Source organism: Calypte anna, chromosome 2, assembly GCF_003957555.1.
Source record: "Calypte anna isolate BGI_N300 chromosome 2, bCalAnn1_v1.p, whole genome shotgun sequence".
Classification (NCBI taxonomy): Eukaryota; Metazoa; Chordata; class Aves; order Apodiformes; family Trochilidae; genus Calypte; species Calypte anna.
Window position 1 is genome coordinate 56515604 of NC_044245.1, and position 25664 is coordinate 56541267.

Below are 25664 nucleotides of genomic sequence, written 5' to 3' on the forward strand. Positions count from 1 at the left end.
AAAAGTATTAACTGCCAGGAAACAGGTTTTCCCACACTGTCACTTAGTCATACATTGGTAACTCATCTTTTCAATGCAACCTCAATATTGTATTCCTAATTGTATCATTTAAAGAATATAAGTTTTTAATAGTATTCCAGGGGGAGTGTGAATCATTGCACTTTAGAAGTTTGCCCATTGGAAGCTTAACAGTTAAAAAGTTAACTAGTAATAACAATCAGTTGTGCAAACTCTTTGCTTGGGTAGCATTACTTGTGGTGTTTAATGAATTAGGGTCAAAAAACAGAGCAGAGAACTAGACTTGACTGACTTGCTGTAGAAGCAGCACAGAATTAGTCATTGGATGTGAATGTTAATCACTCCACAGCAATTATAATTTACAGCATTGTTGTAGCACTCTTGTGCTCATAAAGTGAACTTAATAACCTACTGCTACCCATGGGATAAGCCTTCCTCCTCCTTCCCTCCCCCTAGCAATTGAATACCCAGTCTGGCTGGATAATAGCCTTGTGAAATACTGCATTAAAAAGAGAGAGCAGCTGTATGATAAAATAAACAGCTCTGAAACAGATTTGTTAATTATCCCTTTCTTTTATTCACAGAGGGTGTTTGTGAGATATGGCTGACCAGTGAAGACACAGGGGCTTATGGCAGAGACATTGGCACAGATCTCCCTACGCTTCTTTGGAAGCTAGTTGAAGCCATTCCTGAGGGAGCTATGCTGAGGGTTGGCATGACAAACCCTCCCTATATTTTGGAGCATCTGGAGGTAAGGAAGGAAAGAGAATAATTTATATGCTGACATAGACATTCACTGAGTGAGTCAGTGTGGAACCTTGTATATTGTCTGTTTCATTTTCAGCGGTAGTTTTAAGAAATTACGGACTTCAAGTAAATTTATAGAATTAGGCTAATAGTGTTAAGGTATTCTTCTGATACAGCAAGATAATAAGATACTCAAATAATTTTACAGTGATAGTATTACTGAGGTCTCTGACCCGTGGATATTTCTTATAGCAATGCTGTAATTGTTTGTACACCAAGTGTTTTCAAGAACTAAAGGAAATGTCATTAGCAGGCAAAGGACTATGGGATTGAATTTGTCTTCCTGATGCTCTTTAGATTAATACTTCCAGAAACACTATATGTTGGTCTCACTTAACGATGTATTTATTATTTTATGTCAAGTGATATCCTGGGTAATTCTAAATGGAAAGTCTTAAGTGTGTATCTGTGTTTAAAAAAAATTTGTAACAAAGTAGTTCAGTCAGATTAGAAGCAAGAACCTGTTCAGCAATGTGAACTTCAAGGAATATCAGATGTGTGCAAAGCAGAAGTGAAAGTTTGTCTCCAAGATTGGTTGGTTTAGTTGGATTCTGTCAGCAAATTAATTTATTGAAATTCATGAGAAGTGTTCTATAAAGAATCTTAAGCTTTAAAGAAGAGGAAAAAGCAGGGAAGTATACAGTGTAAGGTAAATTTTGTAAACATGTCACATAACCAGGTAAATAGCTGGTGTCCAGGGTGCTTTCCCCAAGATATTTCGGAATTCATTGTAGCACTTACTTTTTCTTAAGGTGTCAAGTACAGTATTTTCTCACTGGGGTTCCCTGACTGCACCTTTCCTTGTTGAAGCACATGGGCCAGAGGAATCTCATCTTGATAGGAATAAGCAGTTTTTCACTTCAGCAGATAAAGAATACAAGCTGCAGAAAATTACAGGAAATTTCCCCAGTTGTTGTTTTGTTCTTTGGTGTAACACAGACTTCACTAAGTCTTAACAACACAGTGAATAAAAATCTTTAAGAAGTGGTTTGGTTGTGTTTCTTCGAGCTTTGCATTCTGTCTCAAACTCTCTTATCTGTCACAAGTTTTTCTTCTTTTTGTAGTTCTAACTTTTTTCTGCATCTTGTACAAAAGCAAGACAAGATTTTAGTATTTTTCACAGTTAGTGTCTTTGCTTTCATTTTTAATTTGCATTCGATAAAAGTGTTTTAGCATAGGCTGCTCCTTTTGTCACTGCTTCTGGTTTTATGAGTACTCTCAGAGGTGTTTTGTTTTGTTTTGTTTTTTTAAATCAGTTGCTGGAACTAAGAGACTTCTCTGCCCAGCTAAAGGAACAATGTAATAGTCTTAATTTGTATATTTGACCAAGGTGGAAAGTATATTGCTTTCCTTCATACAGTGAGTGTGAGCATGTCACAGACCTGTGAATGGTTTTGATTTATGATCTCTAGCCTTCTTGTTTCTAATTTTTGTAGAAAGTGCTGCAGATAGGACTCTCTTTGACTTGGTCTGTATTCCAGAAAACCTCTTTTAAAAATGCATCTTTAAGTGTGTTGGCAGAGCAAGTGACTTTAATAAAAGTTCCACTGAAAGTGTACTGTGAATATTGCTGTCCAGAACATGTGTAATGTATACAAGAGACTTTTTGGACAATAGCAACATCTGATGTTGCCTGTCCTCTTCAGTTTATATACATTTTTTTAAAGGCTTATTTAATCACATTTCTGTTTCATTTATGACCAAGTATTTCTGAACTTGTAGTTTGGTGAAATAATTTTGATATTTTATCAAACTAAATTTGCAATTTTTTTTTTTCACTTTCTGTGGGTTTTTTTTTCAAGTCACTTCATCCAAGCTTACCAGACTTGTATCTGAAACATCACTGGGAGTTGCTGGCAGTCTCCTGTATATATTTTTACCAGACAAAATAAACTTTCCATAGGAAATGTGCTTTTAACTTTCCAGCAGTTGAGGAAAGAGTGAAGCTATGATTTCTTTAAAAAACAAAATAAATAAAATGAGAAGTTGATTAATTTTCATGCCAGCTGATGAAGATAAAATCCAGATGTAGTTCTGTTATCTCCCAAGAAAGGTATGAAGCTGTGTTATTCAGTTTAAAACATCTTTCATTGTTTTAGAAGATGCTGCATTTTATCGGTCTATTTTGTTAGAAATTAATTTGCTAGCTAGGGTGATTTTTTGCTTTCTGGAAAAAAAACAAAAAACAAAAAAAACCCCACAGGTCACTTTTTATAACCAACCAAAAGGAAAAAGTGGTTATAATAATTTATTTTTTAAAAAAATCAGAATATCACAGCAATTGCGTAGGACCGTATATATGCAACCGCTAGGCAAAGGTTTATTTCACTTTAGTAATGAACACGACTGACAACTGGCATAGAATAGCAGCAGTTATGTAAAAGCATGAATTCATTTTAAGATCTGGGCATAGCTTCCATAGACACTCATTCTGAAAGCAATGATTTTGAGTAGAGTTTTGCTGTATTTATTGAAGCTTACCTGAAGGTAAAAGTTTTATGTCAGTCTTAATTGTACCCTCCAAAGCTAATAACTAAGTTTATACAAATACATTTATTTTCTCTCATAAGACTCCATTGGAAGTTAAATGTTAAAAAAATACTGGTTTCCATAGAATCATAGAATCACAGAATTGGCTGGGTTGGAAGGGACCTCAGAGATCATCAAGTCCAACCCTTGAACCACCGTTGCAGTTGCTAGACTATGGCACTAAGTGCCACATCTAGTCTCTTTTTAAATATCTCCAGGGATGGACAATCCACTACTTCCCTGGGCAGCCCATTCCAATGCCTGATCACTCTCTCCGTAAAGAAATTCTTTCTAATATCTAACCTAAACTTCCCCTGGCACAACTTAAGACCATGCCCTCTTGTCTTGTTGAAAGTTGCCTGGGAAAAGAGACCAGCCCCCCCCTGGCTCCAACCTCCTTTCAGGGAGTTGTAGAGAGTGATGAGGTCTCCCCTGAGCCGTCTCTTCTTGAGGCTGAACAGCCCCAGCTCCCTCAGCCTCTCCTCAAAGGGTCTGTGCTCGAGTCCCTTCACCAGCTTAGTTGCCCTCCTTTGGACCTACTCCAGGACCTTGATATCCTTCCTAAACTGAGGGGCCCAGAATTGGACACAGTACTCAAGGTGTGGCCTCACCAGCGCTGAGTACAGGGGCAGAATCACTTCCTTGGACCTGCTGGCCACGCTGTTCCTGATACAGGCCAGGATGCCATTGGCCTTCTTGGCCACCTGGGCACACTGCTGGCTCATGTTCAGCTTCCTGTCAATCCAGACTCCCAGGTCCCTTTCTGCCTGGGCTGCTCTCAGCCACTCTGTCCCCAGCCTGTAGCACTGCATGGGGTTGTTGTGGCCAAAGTGCAGGACCCGGCACTCGGCCTTGTTGAACCTCATCCCATTGGAATCAGCCCAACTCTCCAGTCTGTCCAGGTCCCTCTGCAGAGCCCTCCTGCCTTCCAGCTGATCCACACTTCCCCCCAGCTTAGTGTCGTCTGCAAACTTGCTGATGATGGACTCAATCCCCTCATCTAAATCATCTATAAAGATATTGAACAGAACTGGGCCCAACACTGATCCCTGGGGGACACCACTAGTGACCGGCTGCCAACTGGATGCAGCCCTGTTCAGCACCACTCTCTGGGCCCAGCCCTCCAGCCAGTTCCTAACCCAATGCAGAGTGCTCCTGTCCAAGCTGTGGGCTGACAGCTTTTTCAGGAGAATGCTGTGGGAGACGGTGTCAAATGCTTTGCTGAAGTCCAGGTAGACCACATCCACAGCCTTCCCCTCATCCACCAGTCATAAAAGGAGATCAGGTTGGTCAGGCATGACCTGCCTTTTCTAAACCCATGCTGGCTGGGTCTAATCCCTTGTCCATCCTGCAGGTGCTGTGTGATTGCCCCAGGATGATCTGTTCCATGACCCTGCCAGGCACTGAGGTCAGGCTGACAGGCCTGTAGTTTCCTGGGTCCTCTTTCCGGCCCTTTTTGTGGATTGGCATGACATTCGCCAACTTCCAATCATCTGGGATGTCCCCAGTGAGCCAGGGCTGTTGGTAGATGACAGAGAGAGGCTTGGTGAGCTCTTCTGCCAGCTCTTTCACCACCCTTGGGTGGATCCCATCTGGCCCCATAGACTTGTGGGGATCCAAGCATCTCAGTAGGTCACTGACTGTGTCCTTCAGGATTACAGGGGGGCTGTTTAGATTCTTGTCTCCTTCTATAAGCTCCAGAAGCCAGCTGTCCTCAGGGTAACCTATCTTTCTGTTGAAAACTGAGGTAAAGAAGGTGTTAAATACCTCAGCCTTTTCTTCATCTTTGACAACTATATTCCCACCCGTGTCCAGTAAAGAATGGATGTTTTCCTTGCCCCTTCTTTTGCTGCTGATGTATTTGTAGAAGGACTTTTTGTTATCCTTCACAGAGGTGGCGAGATTCCGTTCACATTGTACCTTTGTCTCTCTAATTTTCTTTCTACAAAACCTGACTATATTCCTAAATTCCTCCTGAGTAGTTAGCCCTTTTTTCCATAATTGGTAGGCCCTCTTCTTAACCCTAATTTCTTTCAGAGTCTCCCAATTCAGCCAGACCGGTCGTCTTCCCCGCCGGCTCGCCTTTCGGCACACCGGGACAGCCTGCTCCTGTGCTTTCAAAACTTGCTCCTTGAAGTACGTCCATCCCTCCTGGACCCCTTTGTTTTCAAGGTCTGTTTCCCAGGGTATACTCTGAAAAAAGTCTTCTGAATAGGCCAAAATCTGCCCTCCGGAAGTCCAGCGTAGAGGTTTTATTGGCGGCCCTCCTTGTATCCCTGAATATTGAAAACTTTATTATTTCATGATCGCTGAGTCCCAGACGTCCACCGACCACCACATCTCCCACCAGCTCCTCCTTGTTTTTGAAAAGAAGGTCAAGCGGGACTCCATTTACTCTTAGGCTCATTTAGTCATTTTACTCATTAGGCTCATTTACTAGTTGGAGCAGGAAATTATCCTCTATACACTCTAGGAATCTCCTAGACCGCTTCCTCTCTGTGGTGTGGAGTTCCTAGCAGATGTCTGGCAGGTTAAAGTCGCCCACAAGAACAAGGGATGACGATTTTTAGACATCCGCCAGCTGCCTGTGGAATCCATCATCCTCATCATTCTGATTGGGTGGTCTGTAACAGACTCCCATGACGATATCAGCCTTGTTGGCCTTTCCTCTGATTCTAATCCACAGGCACTCCACCTTATTATTGCTGACCTCAACTTCTACAGTGTCAAGAGACTCTCTAACATACAGAGCTACCCCTCCACCTCTCCTACCCTGCCCATCCCTTCTGAAGAGCCTGTAGCCACCCATGGCAGCATTCCAGTCATGGGAGTCATCCCACCACGTTTCCGTGATAGCGACTACATCATAGCTTTCCTGTTGCACGATGGCTTCCAGCTCCTCTTGTTTGTTGCCCATGCTGCGTGCATTGGTGTACATGCACTTCAGCTGGGCTGCTGGTTTGTCTCTTAGCTTGGGCTGTCCACCCTTGGGCTCCTTTCTGGAGAGCCCAGTTTCAACCCCATCCCCCTTCAAACCTAGTTTAAAGCTCTCCTTATCAGCCTCTCCATCTTACAAGCTGGAGTCCTTTTCCCCTTGTTAGTTAGATGAAGCCCATCTGATTTGGGGACACTAGGTAGTCTGGAAGTTGTCCCGTGGTCGAAAAACCCAAAGTTCCGCCGGTGGCACCAGTCTCTTAGCCAGCTATTGTCAGATAAGTTTTCCTAGTTCTCTCCTCATTCAGGTCTTCTACTGCTGGAACTGAAGCGAACACCACCTGTGCTCCTGACCCATCAACTAAACGACCCAGTGCCTTGAAGTCCTTTTTAATCACCTTTGTACTTCGTCCAGCAGTGTCATCACTGCCAGCCTGGACTACCAGCAGTGGATAATAATCTGAGGGCTGAATTAGTTGAGGGAGTCTCGAATAGAATGAATAATAATGTCCAAAGACATTATGTACATATTTAAATACTGACATGTAGTTTTGCATGAATTCCTCAATCGTTAGAACTGTTTTTGTACTTAAATGTAAGTTTCAGAACATTTCACAAACAACTGTTTTCCTTCAAATAGGTAGGTATTTATTTAATGTCTGATCATTCAAAGCATCAGGTCACTGTTTTGTGTATGTGCTTGGAATTTTCAGGTTTCTTTTACTCTTTGCTGGAGTTTCCATTTACTTTCAGTTGTCAGAATGGGAGGAAATTTGAAATAAAAAGACTAAAAATTTTTAAATATATCACTTTATGTACAATTGAAGCCTAAATTGGACATACTGTTCTAGCAGCATGTGGAGTTATCCTCAGAATTATTTTGAATATTTGGTTTTGCTTTACTGCCCTCACCCCTTAGTCCTTTGAAATATGCCTGTCTTAAAATGTTTGTGTTTCTCAGGTGGATCTCTAAGATGTAGCTAGACAGGAGATACTTCAGTTAAATTGTAGTTAGCATGTTGATGGTTCTCAGGAAAATAGAGATTGTATCCAGTTACTTAATAAATGTAAAAAAAAAAATGATTTTTTTGTCACTGCATGTGTTTTCTGGGTATAGGTGGAATAGCTTTCTCTTTGAAGATATGCAGCCCACTTTTGGTTAAGCTGCTTGATGAACTGCTTTTAAAATGAGATTTTTTTTGCAAGTGCCAAAGTGATTATAGTTTCTTTCTTTTTCCTCTAAAAAAAGTATTTCATAAACATCCTCTAAGGTATGGTCTGCTTAGGAAGTGTACAGTGGATTGGATTCTGAGCAGAGATATTCTGACCAGGATATTAATCTCTTTGATAGGCTGCACACAGAGCTAAGTCACTAGAAAAAGAGCTTTTCTCATCATTATTCAGGTTATTATCTCAGATATATTTTTTTTAATCTGTTGTTTTCTTTAGCTGCACATGATGTCTGCACTTACGTTAGCAAGTAGTAAGGAGCAATAAAAGCCAATCAGGAGACTGTAGAATTTGGTAGTCAAGGCTCTGTATCTACATCGTGTTAATTTTTGAGTATTCACTTCAAAATAAATCTAGTCCCCTTAACCAGACTTTACCACTAGCCATGGTAAAAGCTATTTCAAAGGCAGATCTTTGGTTTGAATCCCTCTGTTCCCACCAAGCACTTGTTCCAACCATTCACTTCATGGTTTGATTGCTGCTTTCAACCAGCACATTAACACAAACACAGCCAGTGCTGCATGTTGGTACAACAGAGAGGGTTATTTGGTATGCTTAAAAATACTGAATTACCTGAGAACCCAACATTATTTCTCTTGATTATGATATTAAAACTGAGAAAGAAGTCGGGGTTTGCAGTTTTGCTGCAGAAGAGATCCTAAATTTTCCTCAGAAAAATCTGGCCAACCAGTGGAAATAGTATTATGTTTTCCAAAGTGACCATAGTCTTATCAGTCTGTTTGAATGTGTACAGCTTAACACATATAGCTTGCTTATTTCAAGTTATCTCAAAAATCTCTGTTTGAGATTTATGTGCCCCTGTCCAGTGTCCTGTCCTCTCTTCATATGTTGATGCCATAGGACATTGAGGAAAACTTGGGATTTTATCCACATGGCAGAAACTATTGTTAAACCCACATGAACTTTAGTCAGGGAAAAAAAGTTTTAGCTCAGAATATTTTTGTTTTATGAAATATTAATGATGAAGAAGAATGTTAATATTAGGTTCCATTTTGTAGTCCTAGCAGAATTTGCAATGAATGCACATGGGTACAGTTATTATGTGTGCTCTTACCCATCTGTACTTGCGCAGAGCTACTGATCAAATTACACAGACTGGCAGATGGCAAAGATGTTACTGTCCGATAGTATAACATGGACTAAAAGTATAAGGTATAATGACATAAGGTATATATCCTGCTTTAGAAGTATCCTCCATTTATTCTACAATTGTATTGTGGAGTTACTGACTAGTGCTCTAGTGAGAATGTTTTACATTCACATGCAGTGGCTGATATTGAGGGATGGCTGCAAAAAGTAGTGGTAGATAAATGGTGAATGGGAGTTAGTCCAAAAAGTCAAATTAGGCCAAATAAATAGAAGGTTGAAATGAATTAATGTTAGTGGCATACTGTTAGAGACTAATTTTTGCATTGAATATCTTTCACTTTTCCTCGGGTTTTAAGCTTCATTTTCTTGTTCAGTACCTGAGGCTCTGTCCAAATCGAAAAGGGATGCAGATCATCTGGACTGTCAGAAGACACGGGCTCCCATCTCAGCCTTAGCTTACTTCCTTTGCAGAGTTAGTATTAGTTGTACTTCCAGAGTTGTCTGGGATTTTAGTACAGCACTTTCTGTGAGTGATGGGATGCTTCCAAATCCGTATAAAGGAGGCAGTTCACACCTGCCAGTCCCGTAAGTGCTTAATTTCACATGACTAAGATCAGTAGTTGTCTTTGTCACCTGTCAAAATGAGTCTGTCTGCAACCATACCATATGCCATCTGTGGGCTTTATCTCTGTTATTAATTCAGGACATTTGAGTGATACTCTAACCATTGAGATGGAGTCTGCATGGTGGTGGTGTCTTTAAATCCATAAGGAGTGCCAAGTGTACTGTACCACAAGTCGTGGTAGTATTTCTGTGCTCTCCTGCTTTGATTTTTCATGTCAGCTTAGTGTTTATGCTTGACCTCGCTGAAGATGATACCTTACAGATGGCTTCCTCAAATGTGCCCCGCCACAGCACATACATACATGCTACAGTTAAATTACTAATTTACTTTTCTTTTTTCCATATTTTTCTTTTTTCCTGAGTGCACCAAATGTTTTTGAGACTCGTGCATCTACACAAGTTTTGAACAAACTAGAATGTAAGCTGGTTTGTAAAACGTTTAAAAATGTGTTTACACACATTCTTCAATGGCAAATAGAAGGGCGGCATGATTTCAGGAATTAAAAGGCCTTTAGGGCATGTATTTGCTTTTATTCTGTTAATATTTTTATTTTCATGGACTGCTGCATTTGAAAGCACCAATTAAAATCTGTTGGTTTTGACTAGAAAAAATTAAAACTGTAGCATACATTTAAATAAAAAAATAGTTATGCTCCTGACCTCTTATTACTATGAGGTTTGTGGTAAATTTGAAGAAAATCTCAGATACTAATGTGAGGAAGAGATGGGAAGTTTCACCCATGCTTTAAAAAAAGAAAAAAGGGGTGGGGGGCAAGAAAGGCTTATTTTTTTTCTTCGGTATAATGTTAACTGCTTATTCATCCCATGTAGACTGTGTGCATTTTTGCTATGTGTATTCCAACTTTTTTCTTTAAGTACTAAAACACTATTATGGGAACTTTTTGAATTATTTTAAATACACATTATTCCCAAGATGTGTATTCGGATATTATGAGGCTAGGAAAGGGGTGACTGTACTTTGGGATACATACTGTCACACTACTTTCTCCCGAGTTTTAACATCTCAGACACAGCAGGTTCTAATGTACATAAATGCTTGGTGAAATGATTGCTGCTAGCTGGTGAGTATGATTTGGCTTAATAAATATCAAAATCTTACTCTTCTTGAAGGTTTTGTGTTGTATTTGTGAATCCTGTATGTTCTTAAAACCTTAAAAATGTTATTGTATTGGGAATTTTGATGAAAAATACCGGTTTGCTTCCATTTAATATGGAAGGAAATATGTGGGTTCTGGGAGTGAAGCTCCTGTTCTTTGTAACACTGTTAGAAATAAATGCTTTGACAAACATGGAAAAAAACCCTGCTTTTATTTAGGCAAGATTCAGTACTCTATGAAGACAATATTTTATGCATGCATCCAGTGCTTAATAAACTGTGCATAAAAACTGGTGCTGCAAAAAGGGGTTAACACTAGCACATTGCTTGACCAGTTAAAGCTGTGTGTGTTAACTATGCCTTATGATTTGCTCATATGAATGTTACTCTTGTTTTTTGAATGCCACAAAAACAGAGTATTTAAATGCAGACAGATCCACTTTTGTGTTGAGTGGCAGGTTGTCTGTCAATTACTTATAATACTGTTTCATCCCAGCAGACGTGGAGCTGTGTCTTACTTTGTTAGAGGATTACTAGCAGAGAATAAAAATCACCATTAATTGAGCAGTTTCTGCAAAGAATGTGTAGTATATATTTGAGAAACTATTTTTACTAACTGAAGTGGTAAATCTGACAGTTACAATGCACTTCAAGGCATTTGAGTAGAAGGTATTGTCAAATGCATAGATTGCATAACAAACTGTGCCATCTTTTAATTTCTGTCTTAATTGAAAAACAAGTAAGATCTCACTTCCCTAGTTATTTGTATTATAATAAGTAAGGTTCTACTAACTACACTGCATGCTGCTGCAAAAGTTTAGATGCATAAACCCCTTTGTATTTTTGATAGATGAGCACATTTACTGTGCTTTGCAGCATCATGTACATAATCTTCAGTAAGGCTGCTTGTTTCATTAGGCTTTGGCATTTTTTTAAAAAAAGGTCGTGGGTTTGGTTTTGGTTTTTGTTTGGTTTTTGAGATGATTCTTCTTTAAAAATGAGAGAAAGGAAATACAGTATGTTCTAGGAAGTTTAATAAAGCTGCATGTAATGCTGGCTTTGGGTTTCCGTATCATTGTGAATTGAGGAGAAGACAAAATTTTTCTACGCGGTCTTTTGATTAATCTATTTTAGTTATGTTTAATGTAGAAGAGGCCACCAAAGAACATAAATTCTATTATATCAGTCTTTGTCTTTTAATATCTTACTGAAATTTAACTCAGCAAATTGCATATCTACAAAGAAAGACACTGCGCTTGCCTAAAGGTGTAGGTTTTGATTGAAACTTTGCACTACTTTCCTTCCACTGTAACCTGCTAAAGCAGAAGCTATTTCAGCTGTTGTGATTGCTTGTTTGAAATAGAGGGAAACAATAAAGGGACTTTTTGACACTGATCCGTCATGGTGCAGCTGAGTCTTGCTAGGGTGTGCCATTCATTCAGAGACTCTCTTCTGAGTAGAAACCATTAGTTCTTATATATCATATGGGATTCCCATTTTCAAGGAGGTGAACAAATGTATAGTATGGATGAAACTAGCAATCCATTTCACTCATCCAATTTTTTGAGGACAAAAAACTAGTATGATGGTCCTGTTTGCCTAGTGTAACTGTGTGCTTCTCTATGCTTTAATTAATTTTCAAGGTTTTAATGGCATAAAATGTGATTGAGACAGTTATTTAAAGCAGCAGTACACTGTTGCAATGAATCACCCTTTTAGGGAACTTCCCAATGCGTGTTTCTAAGACATACTGCAAGGAGGAATATTAATTTATGACTGGAAAAAAATATTTAATTTGAAGAGTGCTTGATGATGAGAAATTATTGAGTATCATGGAGAAAATATATAAGGTCCTCAGAGGGAAGGAAGGAGAGGTGGTGAGGTGGCTCTGTGTGTGAGGGAATGTTTTGACTGTATAGAGCTCATCAATTGAGACAAAATGGTTGAGTGCTTAGTGGTGCGGATTGGGGGAGAAGCCAGCAAGGCAGATATTCTGCTGGGAGGCTGTCATAGACCACCCAACCAGGATGAAGAGGCACATTTTGCAAGTGGATGCCAGAAGTCTTTCTCTTGGAGAGAAATAGAGTTTTTTTAACTGAGTGGTTTAGTTCTTGATATTTCTGATTAAAAGTAAAAATCGGGTAGCCAATATTTGGTGCTGAGTGTTTCCTTATTTGTGCACTAATTCATGGGAAGAGATGTAACAAACCTCAACTGAAGCTTTCAAATATGAAATACAGGATTGTATTACCTGAGTGCCACTTTTTTGAAAGATCTGTTACCCCATCCTCATTTTTAATTAAAGAAGTGGCAAATTTTTGAAGACATGTAGATGATTTTTGTTTGACTTAGTTTAGTTCTTCAGAGATTAGGCTTAATATATAGCCTTGAGGGAGAAAAAATTGCTTGGCTAGCTAGGATTTTGTGTATTTTATGAGGTTGGAGGCAACAGAGATCCCACACCTAGGTGAACAGCTGGGAACAGCTAGGGCTGAGCATACGGCTATCAGAGTTCATTCTCCTATCAGCAAATTACAGCTTGCAGTCTGGTTTATATCCATTTCTAAGGGTGGCCTAATACCAGGTTTTTGTTTGGTAATGTGAAAGGCATTTTTCTCATATGACAAAAGAGATTTTTGCCCTCCATCTGGCAATCCAAAGATTTGATTTTAAGGTTCAAATTACATTGGTCAGAATTGTGTAGGCTTCTAACTGCTCCAGTGTGACCTTCCTTTATCCTAATAATAGGATAAAGACCTGGGCATAAGTCATGTTGTATTACATGGGGCAGAGGTTGCCACTAAGCTTGCCTATCATATGATTTCATTACATCTTCCACATTTTGTATGAAGTTGAGAAGAAAGCATTGCCTTCCAACCAGTGTCCTTGGGAAGGTGTGCAGTTCTACAGCACTATTACTCACAAGGGATGGATGGGCAGAGTGAAGGCTCCCTGCTCATTAGTTTTAACAAAACTGTTACGGGCTTTCCAGACTAGATCATACTGTGTCATCGTTGCCATGCCTGCATCACTGGATCACATCTGTTCCTGAACTCTTCTACAGCAGAGGAATTTATAAAATGGACCACAGCCACTTGATTTTCATCCAGACCCTGACAGTGGTGGCACCACTGGGCTTCTGAAAGACAACAGTCAGCAAACACGCTTCATGACATATCTCAAACTAACATCTGCCTGCCACAAGGAGAATAATTTCTGAGAGAGTGCCATTTTGTCATGTTTCCATATGGATGAGAATTTCTTTGAGCTTCACTGCTGGAAGAGGCCAAAATCCTTTTGCTAGGAAGCAAGTTGTTCAGGTCATGGTGACTCAAGCACAGGGAATTACCAGTCATGTTTCTTAATGTACTTTTCATAGCTTTTAGTGTGTACAGGGACCTGTAGTGACAGTTGAAAAAAGTTCAGTTAATTAATGTCAAGTATTTTGTGTCCTATTCATATAGAACCAGGAAAAAATGAACTTAAATAACAACAATTGTGTTCTTAATCCTAAAGATATCTACAACAGTGACTGCAAAATCCATATGGTTTCTATTTTTTAAATGAGGGTTAACTAGAAGAAGCAGTTCTGCCTCGAGTCTTGCCTTACTGACTGTTGAACTCTGTTTGGTTCCTCTTACAGGCAGTGTAGTTGTAAGCTCCCACTCACCCACATCCCACTGGAACAAATCAAACATGGCACAAGCAGGATTCTTCATATTACCATAAAATAAGCAACTAGTGGCTTTGGCGTTAGCTGGGTGTTTTATCTTGAGATCATCTAGAGGGGAAAACACTTTGTAGGTTTTAGGATTTCATTTTCATTTCATACTTTGCAACAAAACTTCCATCTTTTAAGGTGACAAAGAGTGGAAAACAAATGAAACACAAATTTTTCACGTAACTAGAGAATCTGGTTTTTAAGTTTCAAATTATTCTCAGCATTACAAAAGCTGGAATAAAGTAACACTTCTGTGGCTAGAAATTCTAATAAAAAGTTTATTACCTCCAAAAAGAATTCACAAAGTGAACGCATTGAAGAGGCTGTTATTCAGAAGATGCAAAATTTGAGAGGAGTGAGAAAGAATTATGTTTTTTCTATACTGTAGAATGAGTTATTTTAAAGAACTCGGCAGATTCAGGAATATTTTATGAAACTTGATTCACTGGTTTCTTATAACTATGTTTTTGAAATTAGAATTAAGTGCTCTAAATAAGAGATAAGAATAATATGGCTTGTGGTGCATAGCTTAGTGGTGCTTTTGCCTTTTCTCATGTTATCAAAACATTTTATTACTGATAAGCAAAAAAACCCCACAGTTGGCAAGTAGGATGCTTCATATAAGCTATGTGTACAGTATTTTCTAAAGCCTCAATGAGAAGGAAAGTTTTCCTCATTTTTTAACTTTATTTTACAGATTTTTTTCTCCTCTATTTCATTTTGAAAATTTATCTTGCTGAGCATCTAAAATTATTAAGGGCATAGTCAAATGGTTCCGTTTGAAATGGACACATAAAATTTGTGTGGATACATGCTGTCCTTTTCTTTACTCTTCTATTCATGAATCCAGGTTCCACTGCAAGCAGCCTTGCTGTGCATCAAATTGTACATGCTCTGTTATTAGTGTAGTTATTTCTGTAATGTTTAATTTATACACCTGAAATAGAGTAGATATTCCTCAGAACAAAGTAACCAATTCTCATAGACATTAATGTAATAGGATCTTAGACAGAAACTTTGAAAACTACTTTCAAAAGCTATTTGAGAGTGTTCCGGTTTTGTACACATGTGTTTGTTAGATGAAAGGTGTTGGTTGAGTCTTTTTTTCCTCTTGCTTTAAAAATCAGTGCTTTTAAAAGGCAGGTACATGAAAGTTAAAAGGCATGAGAGTGTTTACCGTCTCTTTGAACAATCTAGGCCAACCTTGTAGAAATACAGAGAGAAAATACAGATGCATGATTTATATTGCTGATTAATAGTCTGGAAAGAATTTGTAAATAGTTGAATTTAACAACTCTATCTGGCATTGGTATGAATGTTCAGACAGAATGTCTATGCTGTCAAAGAAAACAGGGAAAGTGGTCTTGAGTGAGCCTGACTGCCTGGCAGAACTGCAGGCAGTGCAGCACTTGACCAGCCGGCATCCTGTAAACTCACTGAACAGGGGGAAAGGAAAACCCTAAGTAAAAACCTGATTGTGTGAGTTCTTTGTCCAAAATAATACTGATTTTGCAAGGTAACAGGAAATATCGTACCATATTGCATGCAATGTAGAGGCTGTTTTGTCTCAATTTTTAAGAGTATTTAAACTTTCTTGCTAGGCTGTCTATACTTAATTGTGTAAATGGAAGAAATGCGACTGCCATATTCTGTTCTCTATCTCATGTTCCATACCCTGCCAAGCCTCAACCAGGGGTTTGCTTTGGCTTTGATTTGGGGAATTGGTTTCCATTTTGCTGTTACGTTTGTTTTCTTTTTGACCTTTTGTGTTTGTACAAAAGGTATAGCATCTCTGTCTCTTTTCAAGCTGTCACTCTGCTTTTAGCTGCCCCCTAATTAACTCTAACTATTTTAAAGCCAAACGCTTTTGATTCCTGGAGTCTTATCACTGAAATAACACAGGTTATGTGTTACATGAACATATATGAACATGTGAAATAACATATTTCAGATAAGTATTGCAGCATGTTTACAAATGGCCAGATATATCTTAATTAGCTAATGGCCAACTTAAAGGATACTGTGATTAGAGACATTCCCACGTTTCTATCTGAGAACTTCCTTGACTGACAAGAAAGCAGCTAACCCTTTCCATCTTCTGAAACTGAGAACAACCACTCTTTGAAAGCACCAACTTTCACAATACTTTGCCTCTAAAATTTTCTCCTAACTGGATATCCAATACTGTGTAGGGAATGTCATCCCTATCTCAAAGGAAGGAAAATGTGATAGCTTCTTCCTTCTTATTTTTTCCTAAACAAAATTGCTTCCAAATCTTCTTTTCTTTCCCTGTTGTTTCAAAGAAGTCCACTGCAACTCAGGATTGTTTGTGTTTCAGAAGTGTTGCTATTGCTACTGATACTTACTGCCATGCTTATTAGCCTGGAAGAGAGATCCCCTTAGAGGGGATCTTATAAATATCTAAAGGGTGGGTGTCAAGAGGATGGGGCCAGACTCTTCAGTGGTACCTAGCGACAGGCCAAGAGGTAATGGGCGTAACTGTGAACACAGGAAGCTATCTGAACATGAGGAAAAACTACTTTGAGTGTGACAAAGCACTAGAACAGACTGTCAGGAGAGGTTGTGCAGCCTCCTTCTCCTGCCTGGACATGATTCTGCCCAACCTGCAAACTTTTTATGATTTTTTATTTTAGAGATTTTTAAAAAATTGTTTTATTTATGTGAACTCTTTACTACTTCACATGGGCACCAACAAAGCAAATAGGAGTAACATGAAGACTATTAGGAAGGATTCCAGAGTGCTGGGAGCAGCAGTGAAGGACTCAGGAGCACAGGAAGTCTTCTGATCAGTCCTCCCAGTCAAAGGAAAAGGGCAGGAAAGGGCAAAGAGAACTGGAAAAGTCAATAAATGCTTGAAGGAATGGTGCCAGCATCAAGACTTTGGCTACCTAAACCGTAAAGCTCATTTTGATAAAGCTGGTCTGCTGGAGGCTGATGGGTCCACCTGTCAGAAAAGGGGGAAGGAATCTTTGGCCAGAGGCTGGACAATTTAGTTAGGACAGCTTGAAACTTGGGAGACTGGGGGAAGGGATCCTTAGCTTGTCCCACACACACCATGTTGAGGACAGAACCACTAACAGATGCTCTGACCCCAGAAAAGAATCACAGGCCAACAGGAAAGCATGTGTATGGATACATACAAGCACTGTCAGCAAGACTGCTCTAAAGGGTGCATATGTTGAATGCTTCTGTGCCAATGCATGAAACATGGTGAACAAACAGGAGTGGCACATGTCTGCATGCCTTCTGGGCTGTGGTGTTATTGGTGATGTATTGGTTATTGGTGTCCTGGCTGGACAGCTCCCATGACTGGAGCATGGGGGTGGCTGGGTATAAACTATTTAGGAAGGACAGGAAGGGTAAAAGAGGGAGGGGGTGTCACCCTCTACGTCAATGTCTGTGGAGTTCCACCTAGGGATGGATGAGGAGGTGACAGAGACCCTATAGGTTAGGATTAAAGGGAAATCAGGGGCAAGTAGGGTTCTCCTACAGGCCACCCAACCAAGTGGATGAGGCCATCATTAGACAGATAAATGCACTCCACACTTGCAGTGTCCTCATGGGGACACTAATCATCCCAACATCAGCTGGAGCAGCAAAGCACCAGCATTCCAGGATGTTCCTGGAAGTTCTCTTGATAACAGCTTTCATCTCCAAATGGTAGAGAAACCAACCAGAAAAGAAGCTTTCCTTGATCTTGTTCTTGCCATCAGAGAGGTGCTGGTGAGTGATGTAAAAATGGGAGACTGGACTGCAGTGACCATGATACTGTAGAATTCAAGACCCTTAGGGAAGTGAGAAAAGATCCAAGTAAGCTGATGGCACTTGAGTGCAGACTTTGAGTCTCTTCTAGGATCTGCTTGGTAAGGTAGAATGGGACAAAGTCCTGGATGGTAAGGAAGCCCAGGAAAGCTGGTCCATTTTCAGGGGTCAGCTCCTGCATGCGCAGGACCAGTGTGTCCTAATGAAGAGGAAGGATTCCCTTGACCCAGGTACAGAACTTGCACTTTGTTGAACTTCATGCAGTTTGCATGAGCCCTCTTCTCAAGCCTGTCAGGGTCCCTCTGGATGGCATCTCTTTCCTCTAACATGTTGACTTCTCCACACAGTTTGGTGTCATCAGCAAACTTGCTGAGGTTACATTCATTTCCACTGTCCATATCACCAACAGAGGTGTTAAACAGCACCGGTCCAAGTACTGACCCTTGAGGAACACCACTCATCACACATCTTCATTTGGACACTGAACCATTTATCACAACTCTTTGGGTGCAGCCATCCAGCCAGTTCCTTATCCAACAAGTGGTCCATCCATCAAATCTGTATCATTCCAGTTTAGAGATCAGAATGTGCAGACCAGTATCAAATACTTTGCACAGGTCCAGGTAGATGACATCTGTTGCTCTGCCTTTGTCCACTGAGTCTGTGACCACATCATAAAAGGCTACTAAATTAGTCGGGCAAGACTTGCCCTTTGTGAAGCCGTGCTGGCTGCCATCAGTCCCCCCTTTATTATCCACATGCCTTAGCAGACCCTTCAGGAGGATTTGCTCCATGATCTTGCCAGGCATAGAGGTGAGACTGACTCACCTGGTTCCCTGGGTCTTCTTTTATTCCATTCTTGAAAACAGGGGTTATATTTCCCCTTTCCCAGTCAGCTGGTACTTCATGAGCCTGCCATGACTTTTGAAATGTTTTGAAAATGATTTCTGCAACTTCATCCTCCAGTTCTTTCAGAAGGACTGGGTGAATCCCATCATGTCCTAGGGACTTGTTCACTTTAAGGTTCTCTAAGTGGTCTTAAACTGCTCTGTATCTACAATGGGGAAATCTTCCCAGTCCATGCCTTTAGCTTCTGTAACATGGAGTGTGAGACACATAGACAGTCGGTCAAGGGAGGTGATTCTCCCTCTCTACTCTGCTGTTGTGAGACCCCACCTGCAGTACTGTGTCCAGTTCTGGAGTCCTCAGCATAAGAAGGACATAGAGCTCCTGGAGCATGCCCAGCGCAGAGCCAATAAAATGGTCTGTGGGCTGGAGCACTTCCCCTATGAAGACAGGCTGAGGAAGTTGGGGTTGTTCAGCCTGGAGAAGAGGAGGCTCTGAAGTGATCTTATAGCAACCTTCCAATATCTGAAGGGGGCCTCCAAAAAGCTGGGGTAGGGCTTTTCACACAGGTGTGTAGTGAAAGGACAAGGGGAAATGATTTAAAACTTGAAGAGGGGAGATTTAGATCAGACATTAGGAAGAAAGTCTTTAATTTGAGGGTGGTGAGATGCTGGCACAGGCTGCCCAAGGAAGTTGTTGCTGCCTCCTCCCTGGAAGTGTTCAAGGCCAGGTTGGATGGGACCTTGAGCAACCTGGTCTAGTGGAAGGTGTCCCTTCCTATGCAGGAGGATGGAACTAGGTGATCTTTAAGGTCCCTTCCAACCCTACCCATTCTATCATTCTTTGAAGCTGCTTTAGCAGAAGGGGTAGACTAGATGATCTTGAGAAATCCCTTTCAACCCCTAACATTCTGTAATATAAGTAAACGAGTTTTGTGTGTTCTTTTCATAGTGCCTTAAAGCTCTTTCTCCCTTCTAATAACTTCTAGGAAATGGCAAAGATTCTCAATCACCCAAGAGTATATGCTTTTCTGCACATACCAGTCCAGTCAGCGTCTGACAGTGTGCTCATGGATATGAAAAGAGAATACTGCATTGCAGACTTCAAACAAGTAGTGGATTTCCTTAAAGAAAAGTAAGTCTACTTATTTTAGAAAATAACAGTGTTGAGGTTTTTTGCAATGTCAAGAATATGTGGCTGAAAACACAATTACTTGCAACTTAATAAAGGTAGGAAAAAGAATGAGTTGCTTTAAGAATTCAAAGTCTTTGAGTTTTCTGTAAGCCCCTTGATGTGGTTTGCCTCTTTGCTTGAGCTTTTATAAGCATCTTAAGTCTCTGCATGACATGCTTTTAATTCATCAGTATATTCCGTATCTTTTTCAAATAATACATTCTTAAATTGTTTTATATGCTTGAACTACTATATATAGTCTGCTTGAAGTTAAAGTTATAGAAGACTTCTTTAATGTGGGTTTTGAGCATTTTATACTTTGTGTACTGGAGATGATCTAGCACCAGCAAATATGAATGGGTTGTTTGTTGTTTTGTTTTTTTTAGTAAGAAGTATTTTATATCCTATATCTGATGTACATTTTTATCAATAAAGTAATACTGTAACTTATGAGACTGATGATTTCTAGGATAGTTTTAAAATAATTTCTCTAAACAGCAGAGTTAATTGTGACAAATAACAGTGTGTATCCTAATGTGTTATTTACTTAAGCTGGACTGGAGATGAAAGTTACTTTCACCTACAAAGCTCTTGCAATAATCCTACAAGGAAATTTTGGGGTTTTTTTTTTTTGCTTTCAAAACTTAATGTGGATGCCTTTTGATGGGTATTTCTGCAGTGATTGTCCTAAAAATACCTCTGTGGAGAACCATTTCTATCACATTGTTTGTCTACTTTCTCTTGTTATCTGGTTCTCTACTTGTGTGTTTGTTTTAGTGAATTAACGGTGATGGAATTGTACCTTTGACACTTAAACTGAATTAAAATACTTATACATGTAGTAGTTTCAGCATTGGCAGCTGATATCATAACAGCAGCTGGATTTTCGATAACCTAGTATAGCTGGCACATGCTGGGGCATATGGGAATTTATTAAATCGTTCAGCTCTTGTACACAGAAAAGAATGAATTATTTAATATCCAACTTTAAAACACCTGGTCATTGAATATACAGTAATTTATGACATACATCTTTTTCCACAGGCTTTTTTGTAGTGAACTTAACAAGAAAGAAATTACAGGCTTTGTCTTACTTTTAAATAATTGTAAACTTTATTTATCCTGCTTATTAAAAAAACTTACCAAATTATCTAGTCATTCCTGCTAGAAAACAGTCTCCAAATACCAAGATGGACAATTCGTTGTTCCATATGGCAGCAGGATGAGGACACAAAGAAGACAGAGAAAATGTTTTGGATATTTTGAAGTGCACATCTGTAAAACTATTTTTTTCTCTTTTCTTTTTCACTGAGGAGCATAGTGTCTTCATTTGTAGTCTCTCCTCTTATGGTACCAGCCAGCTATTACATTCCATGTAGATATTCCCATAAAGATCTTAGTGCAAAGATTGCCAAGGCTTATAATTGCTGCAGACAACTCCAGAGCCCAGAGCCAGAATAGTTAAAATTAAATACGTGTTTGAATTACTTTAATAGCCAAAAAATGTTATTTCCATGTTCCATTTATCCATTAAAGCTAAAATAGAACCTCCTATATCTCCTTTTACTTTTCCCAGGACAGTCATCTAGAAGCTTCCCATGCAAAATGTGCAGTAGATTCCAAATGGTGCCTTTGTCTCAAACATGATACTTGCTCTGGTGGTGTCTTCACCTAATACTCTATTAAAGCAATTATTCTATAGGGTGATCTGCTGCAGAAGTCAAGCCACACAACAAGGAATTGTGAATATAGGCTAAGTGTTTAATAACTTGGAGTTCAAACACCTAAGCAAATAAAAATGAATACAGCAAGTGAAAAATTAAGGGGAAAAGGAGTAAAAATGAGCCATGTCATCTTTTTTTACTTTGGAACCCTAAGATAGCAAGGGATTCCTGAATCTTTCTTTTCTCAATCAGGCCAACAAAACACCTTGGGACTGTTTTCTCCCAGAAGAAGAAGCAAACACATTTCCTTCCTCTGGAGAGCCAAAAGCGATTGCAGAGGTATCTCCTCCTGAGAATGGAGATTTATTAATGTCTTGCTGAGCACAGAATGCCTTATAAAGAAGGTAGAGTTCTCCAGAGCAATTACTTTTTTTTGTAAAATTCAGTTTTAAATGAATGGAATATTCTAGACCCTCTGAGACTAGAAGTTAGACCTATCACTGTTTTCTTATCTTTGAGGACTTTTTGTTCAGGCTGGAACCCTAGAAATTAAAATTAATATAGGAGTGTTCTCTTTTGATTTACACCACTTTGGTTTTTAGAGCCACTCTCCCCAGCCAGGTGGCAATGTTTTTGGTTTACGATGAAGATTAGTAGCAAGACATAGAATATAAAACCAGAAACACAAATCCATTTGACTGAAAGACTGAAATACAAAAGTCTTATTTTTTATCCTTTTTTTCCAAAGTTCTGGTTTTGGTATTTTGCACTTTTTTTCAGTGAAATGTCATTAATTTCAAGTATTCATCATAATAATAATAATAATCTTGTGCAGGTGATAGGTTGGTAGCCAAGCTACAGATGTAATATATGTACTGCATCCATCTCTGGAGTCGTCAGCACAGGAAAGACATGGACTTGTTGGAGTAGGTCCAGAGAATGGCTACAAAAATAATCACAGAGATGAAACACCTCTCATATAAAGACAGGCTGAGAGAGTTGGGGTTGTTCCGGCTGGAGAAGAGAAGTCTTTGGGAGGACCTTATTGTGACCTTTAAATTCTTAATGTGCGCCGGTAGGAAAGATGAGGGCAGACTTTTTTGCAATGCCTCTAGTGACAGACCAGGGGTAAAGAGGGTAGATATAAGAACAGCTATAAGGAAGAAATATTTTACAATTTAGTTGGTGAAACACTGGAACAGGTTGCCCATAGAGGTGGTATCCCTGCAAACATTGAAGGTCAGGCTGAATATGGCTCTGACTAACTTGATCTAGATGACATCTAAAGATCCCTTCCAAATTGATATGTTCCAAGTGTATGATACTGAAAATACCAGTGTCTTTTTTAATTAAAGATATATTTGTAAACTATTGTATATATGTTAACTATTCTAGAGAGCAACAGCATCAAGGAAATGAGGATGTGCTGATTAATTTAAAAGGTGGCCATCATGTACATAGTCTGTAGGTGCCAGTCCTCGTAGTCCCCTCATCTCACTCCTGGGTGAGACACTAATTTCAATCTGTTTCTAACTGAATACAGGAGCTTTAGAAATGGCTGATGAATAAATGTAATCTAGAGACAAATCTAGCCTTCTATCAGAAAGTCTTAATTCTTGTGTCATTATATAAAAATGTGAGTTGTTTTTCAAGTGATTTTAACTATCAAGATTCAGCATAAATTATATTTCTGAAAGGTGATGTTTGTAGTTGCAAAAAGAGCAAGACTGCTTTAATTATTTCAAAGTTTTGAAACTTAATCCACTGAAATTTACTTTTGCTTACAAAAGCAAACAAGTAAAATGTATTTTAGTTAAGGAAACCTAAGGTCTGAGGGTCATATTCTGTGAATATGTACTCACTGCAAAATAATGGTAATGTTTGCTGTTGTTGACTAAGCTATGTTCTCTTAGATTCTGGTTTGTGAAGTGATCATGATGGTCATCAAAGCTTATTTTAATCTTTTCCTGTTACTCCCTCTTGATCAGATAACATAATTGTAAAATCAAAATTTTGAAAAATTAAAAACCAGGGGAATTTATAGCTAGATTGAAACACTGTACCTTTATGTTTTGGGAAACAGCATAACACTAAGAAAAAGCTGGATTTTCCTCACAGTTTGTTTTTGTGTTCTGAAGTAGAAGTGTAATATTAATTGTGATTTGTGCTGCTCACTTGCATAATTCATAATTCATATTGGAAATATTCTGAGCTTTCTGTTACCATGTGAAAACCAGTAAACTTGAACTACCAGAGGAAAGAGCCACAGCTGTGTCAGGCAGTTCTGTCCTTTTTTTGCACTGTTTCTCTCTTTCCCATTAAAATCAGACCCACCAGCAGGCATGTCTTACCTTCTGTTGGTGTTAGTAGTAAGCAAGTCTTGGATTTTCAGCATATGTAGATGTATCATTGGATACTATTGGGGGGGAAAAAAAAAAAAAGTAGAGGACCTGAAGTAAATGAGTGCAGTGGAAAAGAAGAAGTTTCAGGTATAATCTTGAATCTTAATTTTCCTGGCAGATACAGAAAATTGCTGAATGTCTAAAGAAATTGTAGATACTGTCCGAATGCAGTGTTTTATATAGTCTTCTGAGATGGTTGCCTTCAGGGACACGTCTTTCTTTCCTTTTGCTCTACGAAGAGTTAAGCCAACACATTGTAGCTTCAGCAGCTTCAGAGGCCACCTCTTAATTTTGTTTTTAAGGATTCTAGGGGATTCAGCAGTGACTCTTTCTTTTGATTTGCCGGGACTTTTATCACTGATGTTGCAGTGGCAGCCAGGCTGCATCTGGTTGGATGTTCAGACGGTCTGCTTCAGAGTAAAAGAGTGTGGCTGGGAGCAAAGTGAACTAAGCTCCCCACTCCTCCCAGTCATGCTCTATATCAATGTTAGTCTTGTTTTTTAAAGTAATATTTGAGTGTCTGAATGAAACTTTTCACAGTCGGCTTTATCAGTATAGTTTTTTCCATTGTGTTTCAGTGTGGCTGCTTTGCCTTTCTGAGAAATTTCACAACTAGTAATTTTTTTTTCTAGGCTCTAGGCTGCTGGTGTGACCTCATTCTTATTCTGTGCAGCAATATAATATATATCATAAAAGCTTATGTGGGCAACCAGTTGTTTATCGTGGTCTCTGTATTCTTGTGTATCTTGACATCCACAGTCTTCTGCTTTAAAATTTTCTCTATTTTCTTATAGCTTATTTTTGACAGAAATAATAACCAGTGAATAAATATCTTCCTAAAAACTTGTTTCTGAATATTGTTATTTGGATGAGCAACAAAATTCTGAACACTGGACAAAGTTGTAACTGTAAATAATTTTCTTCTGAAAAATGTCCATATAGTAAGCTTCTGAATATTTTTAAAAGTACACATTGAAAGATAAAGGTCTGAATAAGTCATCGTCAAATTTGCAGCTATTCCAGACAACCTCCACTTTTGAAACTATCCTGGGCTTTGTGGCAATAGTGTTGTCTTTATCACATTATCATTCCATTTACTGAAACTAGAATTTGAAGACATAGGATAAAATAATTTTAAAATAACTATGCACTATTTCTACATGCATTTTTCTACTCCCTTCGAAAATGAAGGTAATTATGAAGTATGCTTTAATGAATGTGTTTGATTTTCTTTCTGAAAATGCACTTTCCTTTCTCAGAGGAACATCGCTGAGCTCATTTTGCAGGTGTGCAAATTGTGGCGCTAACAAACTGTGAAAAGTCTTTCAGATTTAGGGTTTTTTAATGGGTTTTAGTACATCTGTTCTGTCAGTCTAACTACTGCAAATGCAAATGTCAGCTGTTTAAAATCCTTAAGATGATTTTTGCTAAGAAATTGCTGAGTGTATTCAGTACTTATCTGTAATTTTATAGCTCAATCTCTAATGTTCTCTTGACTCTGTCTTTTGTCTGAAGTTGGAGTCTGAAATAATCACTTTACCAAATGTCTCTCTTTTGTGTGTGTGTTTCAGATGAATTGGGTGTTGAATTAACAATAAAATTAAAATGTGGGTTTTTTTCACAGAGCAGACACAGCAAGAAAGTACCATTCAAGTTTATGTCTAGACTTCACCCTAGTGATCAAGTGGTATTATTAATGGACTACA

General features: G+C 39.0%; 1 protein-coding gene across 3 annotated transcripts in view; it reads left to right on the forward strand.

The window, feature by feature from the left end:
- Nucleotides 1-25664, forward strand: part of CDKAL1 (CDK5 regulatory subunit associated protein 1 like 1) — a 377489-nt gene that overhangs the window by 221257 nt on the left and 130568 nt on the right. For all 3 annotated transcript variants that reach the window (XM_030445448.1, XM_030445446.1, XM_030445447.1), the window contains 2 exons: nt 603-769; nt 19708-19853. In XM_030445448.1, the coding sequence (XP_030301308.1) occupies nt 603-769; nt 19708-19853 (313 nt within the window). The remainder of the gene's footprint in view (nt 1-602; nt 770-19707; nt 19854-25664) is intronic.